This window comes from Anopheles bellator, chromosome 1 (genome assembly GCF_943735745.2).
Source record: "Anopheles bellator chromosome 1, idAnoBellAS_SP24_06.2, whole genome shotgun sequence".
NCBI classification, from domain to species: domain Eukaryota; kingdom Metazoa; phylum Arthropoda; class Insecta; order Diptera; family Culicidae; genus Anopheles; species Anopheles bellator.
In genome coordinates, this window is record NC_071285.1 from 10,500,282 (window position 1) to 10,510,425 (window position 10,144).

Here is a 10,144-nt window from a genome sequence, read left to right on the forward strand (position 1 = left end):
GACACACTTATTCTCTCGTTGCAACCTAATCAAAATAATATTGGGTTGGCTAAAAAGAAATCGACGTTTTGCACGATGGATGCCTTTAGTGATTGATATTTCGTGAAGTTTCGATTGTTTCAGTTTCAAATTTATGCTCGTTTTAAAGCTGACTACGTTACACTTGAAAAGATGCTTTCTCAAAAAGAAAATTGGGTATATTGTACAGTTTTTTTTTAAAAAAAGGCGAAAATTCAAGCTAGGCCACTCAAATTTGGTTGGTGTTTATGGTGCCGATACCCTAACAGCTAGTACTGTATACTTTTGAGTTCGTTGGCCCGTTTAATGAACCATTACATTTGAAAAGACAACAAATTTTCCTACAAAACGGTGCATATTTGACGCAAATCGTACAATCGGCATCTTAAATAAATTTTTGAAGTTCACGCAAAAAACCTCGATTTCTCTTTAGCCAACCTAATGAAAAACAAACGAAAAATGTCTAATGAGGGCCCTTCGGAACGGAACCGAACCGGGTTTGGTCGGCACAGTTATCTAGCAAATCGTTCGTTAGTCACCGTCGTAGCGTCAAACAAATCGTGCAGATGTAGATAGATTGTAGTTTCAGTTTTAAAATTGCTCGGCCACGTTAATCGGTAGGGCCCTACGACCGAATGTCCTACGATTTTTACTATACAATACGAGGTAGAACATATCATTTGTGAATCCGAATGGTCGATGTGGACTGCATTAGCTAGCAAAGCTGTTACGCGTTACCCTTTATTCGGGTTTTACGCGAAGGCCGGCCCAACAGCCATAGTCATGTTGCGGATGCGAAAGTGAGCGAATGGTGGTGTATAATTTATGTAAAATGCAATTAAAGCGTATTTCGTTTTCTTCATCGGTGCAGAGTAATTTTACTGGATCATCCGAAAACTGACCACTTCAGACGTACCACGAAACCGCGGAATTTTGAATGCGGCAAATGCTCCTAAAGGTATGCAAGAAAACGATGCTCGTAGAAATTCGAATTCCCGGTGACTACCAAGGTGAAAATTAAGAATCTTTATTAACATTCGCATCGTGTACACTTTCTCCGATTTACTCAGTTCGGATGCCACAGAAGGTAAAGTCTCGACCCATTAGTGACTTGATACATTTCACCTTTACTTATTTCTGAATCCACTACACGGTTGTATGTTAAACTATGCTACACTTCCATTGCACCATCTGCGTCTGCGGGGACTACAGGGTCGTCTGACCGTCGACTGAGCTTCCCCCTCGATGATGCAGACAGACAGAAGGTAGAGGAAATATGCGAAACAGGTTCAAACCGTTGCTAACTAGCGTAAGGTTGTTAAAATAGAAAGAAAACAAATTCTCGTGACTGTGGACTTATTACACGACCCTGGGGAAACTTGAACGTCACTAGTATTCCCTCTGTTCTTTACACTCAAATGTTGTCCCCCCTTCAGTTCCTTTCCGTTTTTACACTCAGTCAACTAATGCTTGGGGGGGTTCGCTATTGGTTTACTTATTTGAAAAGGTTAGAAAATAAACTTAAATTAAATGTTATTCGCCCGAGCACTCGGTACATCCGTAAAATGCGCCCATACACACTGTGATCGATCACCACACATTCCGCCGATCGCTGAAGCTGAAGCTAAAGTTGTCCCTATTGACCTAGAAGCGCAACAGAAAAAGGAATCAAGAGGACACGATAGTCGGGACATTTTCGTTCCTCGCGTCGCCGGATCCCTAAATGCTACTACGAAACATCTCTCCGCCGGATGACTCCGGAGAGTTTTCCCGTCCAGCAGCAGCAGCAGCTAAGGCAGCTACAGCATGACGGTTCGTGCCGGATCGTCTCAAATTGACGGTGGCGCACCAGCACCGACGACGTCGTAACCAGCGGCACTATTCACGGCCACGGCTACCGGTGGGGCGCTGGAAACGATCGCTTCGATCGCGTTGATGCCATTCCCGAGGGCGACACTGCCGGTGCCTCCGGTTGCGGCTGGTGGTGATATACGCTTCTTGCCGGCATTGATCGTGATGAGAACCGACGACGATGAAGCCGATGCGGACGGCGATGCAATGACCACCGGCGGAGGTACGGAGGTTGGCGGTAGGGACTGTGGCGGAGGATAGTTGTGGTGGTTATGGTGGTGGTGGAGGTGATGGTGCGGCTGCAGCGGGCTATGGTTGACCAGATGTGGACCCGGAAGCGATGTGGGCAGTGGAGGATGGAGGTACAGGTGCGGTGGTGGTACGTGGTGAAGGCTAGCGTGAGGTGAGACCGGTCGCGGCTGTGGTCCGAGATGAGAAGGCAGCAGATGGTGGTTGGTCGGAGGCGCAAGGCCGACGTTCCGGTAACCGGTGGTGAGCGGTGAAGGAACGGGCCCCGGAACCGGGAGCTGTACGGGCGGTACTGGCAGTGGGATGGCCGACCCGGGAACACCGCCCGCGAGTGGGCCATTTGACGGTGGTCCCAACGATGCTACCGGCGGAACGGGTAGCGGAACGGCTACACCGTGGAAACCTTCACGGAAGTCGATCATTCGCACCGGCGGCGGATTGATGCAGCGCGGTTGCTGAAGCTCTGGTGGTGGCGACCCGGGTGGCGGTGGTGGTGGAGGAAGATTTTCCAACTCCGGATCAAGCTCCTCTTGCTCCTGTTCCTCGTCCTGCAAGAAACATTTGTGCGTGAGCGAACTCGGAAAGGGCTCGGGGGGCCAAAAGGGACTTACCGGAAGCTTGAGGCGATCGATGAGCCGCTTTTTGCCGGAAAGCTTGAGCGTCCGCTGGCGGCGCACCTTCTTCCGCAGCTTGGCCGCCACCAGCCGCGAGGGAGACTTTTCCTTCGTCTCATCCTCGCCGGACGTGGACGAGTTATCACCCGGCGCGACACCGTCGGCGAAGAGAACGGATTTCTTCACGCCAGAGGGGCCACTGCGTAAATCGGAGAAAAGTGGTCATTAGCAACGGTTCCCCGTTTACTCGCTAGTTCCCTGCTGCCTTACCTGTTGATGACGGCGTTGGGTTTGGCGGTTTTGAGAATACTTTTTTCGTACGATCGGCTGAGCGATGCCAGCAGATCGGCCTGTTTGATCGTTTCAAACTCCTCGTCAGACGATGCGCTACCCCCGATCGTGCTGCTTTCGCCGCCGCCGCCACTGGGGGTGCCGCCGGCCATCTTAGGGCCCAGCAGCCGCTTAATTTCGAGCTGCAACCGTTCCTTGCGCTGACGCTTCTCCTGGCGCTTCTTCTCCCGCTCGGCACGGATTTTCTTCATCAACTCGAGGCGTCGCTCGTGGCGCTGCTGTAGTTCCTCGGCGGTGTGGATTTTTGGTGTCACCAGGGCCGAGCAGGGACCGCTTCCGTTCGTCGCCTTCGTTTCGTTGCCCCCGGCGAGCGATTGATCGGCCTCCGACGTTTGTTCCATGGCTCCCTTCTCCGAGCTGGGCCCTCCTAGAGGTGGAAGTGTATTCGAAGGGACAATTTCGAGCACGTTGCCCACCTGCTTGACCTGCGACTTGCTGGCATCAGGAGTGGCCGGCGGGACACCCACTACCAAGGGGGAACGGTACAGTTCACCCGGCAGCATTGGTGTCCGCGGAGGCGGACCAATGAAGGCCATCGGGTAGCCCTGGTAAGGATGACTACGGGGCGGAGCCCACGATGGCGGAGGACCCCGGCCAAAGTAACCGGGTGTGCTAATCGCCGGTGATGAAGATGAGGTTGGCGGTACGGTCGGTATCGGACCGCGAGGACCACCGTAACCGTACGGGACGGAACCGTATTCGCTGCCCGGCCCGTACCCCATCGGATAGTGACCCGGTGGAGGGTGTCCGCGCTGGTATATGTCATGGCTCGGAGGGTAATCACTGTACGGTGCCGACGGTGGATGATGATGGTGGTGGTGCAGATGATGATGATGATGAGCTTTCGATCCCGGCTTTCCATCCGGTGCCACTGTCCCGTTAATACCGAGCACACTGTTGATACGATCGTCAAGCGAGATGCGCTTCGGAGACGATTCACCGTCACCGTCCGGACCGGGCCGATCTCCACTGGCGCCGCTCGGATCATGGAGCAACTCGCTGGCCCCGTAGTATCCACCAGCGGCTCCGTAATGCTTCGAGTAAATCCCATAAGGATGTCCGGAGGCCAGATCGATTCCCAGTTTTCGCTTTTGACTCTCCAACTCCGCGTCGCTGATCGTCGAATCGGCCAGACTCTTCTTGTAGCCCGTGACCGGCGAGTGGACATTCGGGGACGCTCCCGTGCTGGTGATGATATCGATCTGATTCTCCCCCACGCCCAAGCCGGGCGGTGGAGCATCTTTCGGTGACGGAGGACGCCGCCGATCGCCACCGTACGGAGAGCGAGAGGATCGCGAGCGTGACCACTCACGATCGACGGAGTACCGTCGCCGGGGCATCCGTGAAGTGCGCGGATCGCGATACTCGCGATCGCTTGGGCTGCCACCACGACCCCGCGGGCTCGGTGGACGGCGCTGAGAGTGTGGGGGACTGGCGCTGCGATACCGTGAGCGGGAACGTGATCGCGAACGTGACACGGAACGTCGTCGATGACGTGGGCTGCGTGTTCTTCGACCACGATCGGGGCTGCGGGAGAACCGGCGCTGACTGCGTTCCTTTCGCTCGAGCGGCGAATGGCGATCTTTACGCGAGGAACGCTTGTCACGATCGCGTGACCTGCGCCGTGGACTTTCGAGTGAGTGCCGATCACGTGATGATCGACGCGAGCGTGAGGAGGAGCGACGCTTGCTTTCATGCCGACCTGGTGACCGCTTGTCACGACCCGTCGGTGGCTCTCGCGGCAAGCTGGAGTCCTTCTCCTCCCCACGCCGTTCCACTGCTGAGGGATCTTCTGCAGGCGCTTCGGTGTCCTCATCGAGCAGACGACCTGTGAGCGGAATCATGATGCGATTCTTTGAGGGAAGCTTCAGTTTGATCGGCAGTTCCCTGTCGAGATCGAGCGGTTTGTTCGCATTTGATGGCGATTCCGTGGCGTTGCTGTCGGTGGCAAAGAAATCGTCACGAATGCTGTAGATCTTCGATGGTGTTGTATATGAAAGCACATTGCCACCGACGGTTGGAGCCGGAGATTTCGGTAGCAGATGATCTGGCAACGTGAGCACCTCCGATGGGGGTCGCTGATGTGGTGGTTCAACCGATTCTTCAAGCGCACTCTTGCCCAGCGACGGCTCTCGACGATTGCGCGACAATGCGATGTCCAGTTCATCTTCTTTGCCGGGGGACATTGTTTCTATCTCGTTCAGCGGATCCACTTCCTTCACATTTGCTCCCAGTTCCTGTTCCTCGTCGGAACTCGCTTCGGTGTCGGATGAGCTGCTAGTGGAGCTGGAAGAATCCGAAGAGCTCGACGAATCCGACGAGTCGGACGAAGAGGAACTGCTGGACGACGAGCTGCTTGAAGAGCTACTCGAACTGTCGGAACTTCTCCGCCGTTTTCTGTCCCGTGCTTCGTCCCCGATCACCGTCTGTCCGAGAGACTGCATAAAGTTAGCGTACTCGTCGGCCAGCTTCTCCGACAATTCTTCCGGTTCCTCGGCGGCCATTGAGTCACGCTCACCGTCCGACAGTTTCAACATTCCCACTTTGAGCCGTTCCGCTTTTAGCTGTTCCGCCATCTCAAGCCTTGATTTGTACGACGCCAGCTGGTGCTGCACATTCAGCAGATCGTCAAGCGGAATAATTTCCTCGTGAAAACTGCGTGGTTTAAGGTGTGCCCGTTTCTCGTCACCGATGGCCGCCGGCGAACCCGCTCCGTTGTTTTTAACAAGCAACTCGTCCCGAGGGGATGCAGTTCCGTCTTTATCGCAGTCGGTTGGCAACTCCAGCACGGGCGGTGACGATCGCTGGACGGGTGGCGGCGGCGGCGTAGCACCTTCGTCCAACGGGGGAGAACTTTTGCGTGGACTCATGCCCTCCGTTTCCCAATTGTCGGCGTAATCATCCGTATCGGGCGATTGGCTTTCGCCCCTCCGATTTCGATCAACAAGTGGTGTTATGTCAGCCCGATCTTTCGTATCGGGCGATAGTTTCGGTAGCAGCACCATATTGCCGCTCGAAAGATCATCGAGAAAGGAGCAACTGAATTTTGGCTTCACGCCTTTTAACGGTGCGAGAGGTAGGTGCATGAGTTCTTCGGCCGGTTTAGTTTGATCGATCGTGTCCTCCTCTGTTACCGGCTCGCGTTTGACGATGCTGCAATCGAAAATCAGTGGCTCACCACATGTCGATGACGCCGAATTCACTTTGTCCACCTTTATCCACTGATTGGGCTCTTCTTTCAGGCCTTTCACATCTATCACCACACTTTCACTACGCCGGCCACTGTGTTTCGCCGAATCGGTATCACTTTTCTCCGACGAGGAGCTCCCATCGCTTGCATCGTAATCCTGCAGTGCGGCAATGGCCGGTGTGATCGGGTGCACCGTCGTCGAGTCGGTTTTACCCACCGCTGACTTTTGTTCCTGTGGCTCAACAAAATTCCACTCCCGCCAGGTTATCACCGGGCTCGCCTTGGTGTGCTTGGGCTCCGAAAGGCTGCCTCCCGCCGCTCGGCGGTCAATGAACCGCTTTTGGCGAAACGGAAACGGTCCCCGTTGCTGAAACTGTCCACCGAACCGTCGGTTGGGCTGAAAGTGCCAACGGTTGAAGGTGTACGGGGGATCGCGGGATCGTTCCCGCGAATAACCTCGCCGTCCGGGGGCGAAAGAGTCACGTGCCGTGCTGCGGCTGCGTCGGTGATCCCTTCTCGTGCTACCACTTCGACTACGCGATGATCGCGACCGATCGCGGTACCTTCTCACTTTAGCACGTGACCTTTCCTCGGACCGATCGCGACGGTTTTCTCTGCGTTTGCTGCTGCCCCGTTCGGAGGGCGAACGTTCCTTCGAACGGGTGCCCGATTTCCGCCGCGGATGATGGTGCCGACTCCGCTGATGCCCCTTACCGTTGTCGAGCTCTTTGGAGTTCCGCTTGTCGGATTCACCGGCTTTAACATGATTCGACGTCTCCACTGCGTTATGGTTGTGCTCTGAAAGATACATCGCAGACAGGAAAGAATCCTCAGTAAGACTTTTGTCCCCACACGCGACCAATAACGTCGTCATTCAAATACATTTTTATTCACTTCCATAGGAGCTGAAAATATATCAAAAAAAATATTTCCCTTCTTCCAACGATCGAAGGTGACATGGCGCCCGAAGCACGCCTACTTGAGAAGAAAATCTTCCCGCACGTCGCGGTTTACGCTATTTTCCGTCTCTTTCATACGCCCGCCTTTCTGTTTCGTACTCACTTTCGCTCGACGAATGCTCAGACGATTGCTTCGGTACGGGACTGACGCTCTTCCGGCGCTTTCGCTCTTCCAATGCAGTCCCTTCGTCCGCCGACTGCTTCGCTGACGTCGTAATGGGTGACTCTTTCCCGGCATGCTCCGTCCCTTCGGCCATTGCTGCTGCCCCCGTTGACGGGCGGCACTTTCCCAGCTCGGCCGAAGTCAGCTCAACCGCGGGAAGTGGCGGGGTGCAGGAACCTTCGCGTTCCATCCCATCCGCCATTGGGAGGTGCCGCTTCCGGTGCGAATCCGAAACGATATGCTTTTCGGTACTGCGAAGAAGGCAATGAAAAAGTGCTCACGATGCACGTCAAATGTGTGCGCGCGGCCCTCTAGCGCTCCATGGCAAAGTGCGGTGCGATAACGTTTTCTGGTGGCCGACTGACGCGAGGCTTCCGTGCTGACGCTGGTCCTAGTCGTTGGATAAATCGTCAATCGTTGAGCCGTCCGCGGGGCAATCGCTGTTCAACCGCTGGACTCTTTTTTGATCCGCAATGGCAACGGTGGAGAATGAAAGTTTGTTCCGCTCTGTCGTCAGATTTCAAGCTTCGCCAACATGCGGTGTTCACGGGCAGCTGCCTGGTCCAAAGTGGGTGCCGTTTCTCGGGTGGCCGGGATCAGGAAGCGCTCGTCCTGTGCGACGATTCGAAGCTAAGCACGATCCCGCTTTTCAAACGTCCGCGAAACGCCCGACGAACGGAAAGGTTTAGGAACTGGCCATTGCCTTTTTTCACGCACTTTATGTTGCTAGCGAGCAGAAAACCAAAGCAGCACGCACGCACACATACTCACGCTCGGGCGAGCAACAACAGAACGTCAAAGTCGCGTCAAGAGAGCGCGCCCGGTGAAAGTTCGACACGCATTACGCGACCTTCACGCCGCTTGTTTCATCAAACTGCCACTGATGGCGCTAGCAGTGTGCAGTGGTTCAAAATCACATCTTTCGACCGTTGGAAATTATTTCCTTTGGTCAGTTGCTTTTATTCCACATGAATTGCAATTTGATTATGTGCATTTGGTGTTGTGGAACAGTTGTCTTCCTAGCTCGTCAATATTAATCAAATAAACAAACAAATTTTCCTATTTTTATACTGCTTAAACGGCAAATGTGTTACTTTCAAGTTTTCCTTATTGTTTCTTGTCTTTCGTGTGAGAATGTCTACCAAACACTACTATAATATTTCTTTAAAAAGGCATGTTCTCGGTAGAACGGAAAATCAAAAATCCTAATTAAAAAATTTAGAATGAATTTTGCAAGCGAATCGCGTACCTGCACCACGCCGATAGCAAAACAAGAGAGGCAAATTAGAGCGTCTTAGTGAGATACTACTGAGGGAACAGGGAAAAGGCAGACACTCTAATTACCTGAAATGATTAATATGGCGCTGGGACTTTCTGTGAAGTCCGGACCAAGATGGTAACATAACTTTCTGTCCCTCTGGACCTCTAAGAACGCAAAAGATGAAACCGCGCGATGCTGCGCGAAACGAGGGGAAATAAAAGTTATCAACGAACTGTCCACCGCCGGGGACGACAACCTAGGCCCGAGCCAATTAGTACGAGATTTGGACCGAACTTGAACGCCGCCGTAGAACTGTGTCAAAGTCATTTCGGATGCAAAGGGGAGGATTTCTTTTTGCACTTTTTTGGGTTTTTCCCCACCGAAGCCGGTTGCGTGATTAGCAAAAACCGAATCGAATTTTGCTCATTAGTACGGGAATCCGAACGCCAAAAAGGATCAATCATCGGCACCGGCAAATGAAGCCTTTCCTACCCCAACAAGACACTTTGCACCTGCTTCGGGTGGCGATTGGGGGGTGATGGGCGCCACGTGCACCCATCATCACGTGGGACCGTTACAATTTATTCAATTTTTCAAAATGTCCTTCGGTCGCTGCCACCGTTCGGTTGTCGATTTACGGTTAAGTGTTTTGCTTGCCATTGTTTCTCGCGCAGTCAGGTGCCGTCTCGTGTGAATCGGGGGCCCGCTAGAAGGTGTTTGGGGTATGTCGCCCACGTTTGGTCCTCGGCTCATGAATAGTGGAGGGATGGTGAAATTATGTGACTAGACTGCGGATGCGATTCCTGGGAGTCTTAGGTTCGGTTGGTCGGAAACCCTTCCGAAGGACCTGGTGCATCCGCCTCGTGCTAGTGATTGTACAGTGGTGTACGGAAAAGATCAGATGGATGTCCTGGCTCTTTTTCTTAAACATTTAATTAGAATCAACAGAATGTTTGAGTTTTGATTTTAAAAAAATAACACACGATTCGCAATTGTTTTCTGAAGTTATAATTGATTGGCATATCGATAAACTTAGGGCTGTTCAATTTCGTAACCGACTGTACCTTAGCCAACGAGCGACCTCGCATTTGTCGTGGCTTCCCGATTCACGTACCGTAAGAAGTGGGTTTTCAATTTTTCCCGCTGCTGGAGGAAAGCGAAGGCGAATTTATGAACGTCTTCCGTCTCCGGCCGACCGAACAACCAACGATGGGCGATGGGTTTAAAATCTTAAAAACACCCAACCGGATCCGGAATGTCTCTCGTGGAACGGCACGGAGCTGCATCGGAAAATGGGTGACCGTTTTTCGCTTTATGCTCGGCACTCGGCAGCCCATTTTCCAACGTCGATCGGTTGGCCTTTAACTACATCTTGCCGTACGTGCAAAATAGCGAACGATGCATCATATAGGGAAACGAACTTTGCTTTTTACAATAACAGACGTGTAAGTTAGGTAGCTTTTTAAAATAGTTTAGGCGAGAGCTTGG

General features: G+C 53.0%; 1 protein-coding gene across 1 annotated transcript; it reads right to left on the bottom strand.

Moving 5' to 3' along the window:
• Positions 1-1,165: 1,165 nt before the first annotated feature.
• LOC131205828 (serine/arginine repetitive matrix protein 2-like) lies at positions 1,166-7,597 on the bottom strand. Its single transcript, XM_058198094.1, has 5 exons — positions 7,336-7,597; positions 6,845-7,071; positions 3,003-6,670; positions 2,730-2,931; positions 1,166-2,666 (listed from the first exon to the last, which is right to left on the bottom strand). The coding sequence occupies exons 1-5, from the start codon at positions 7,595-7,597 to the stop codon at positions 1,848-1,850; spliced, it is 5,178 nt and encodes a 1,725-aa protein (XP_058054077.1). The 3' UTR covers positions 1,166-1,847.
• Between the last annotated feature and the right edge of the window lie 2,547 nt (positions 7,598-10,144).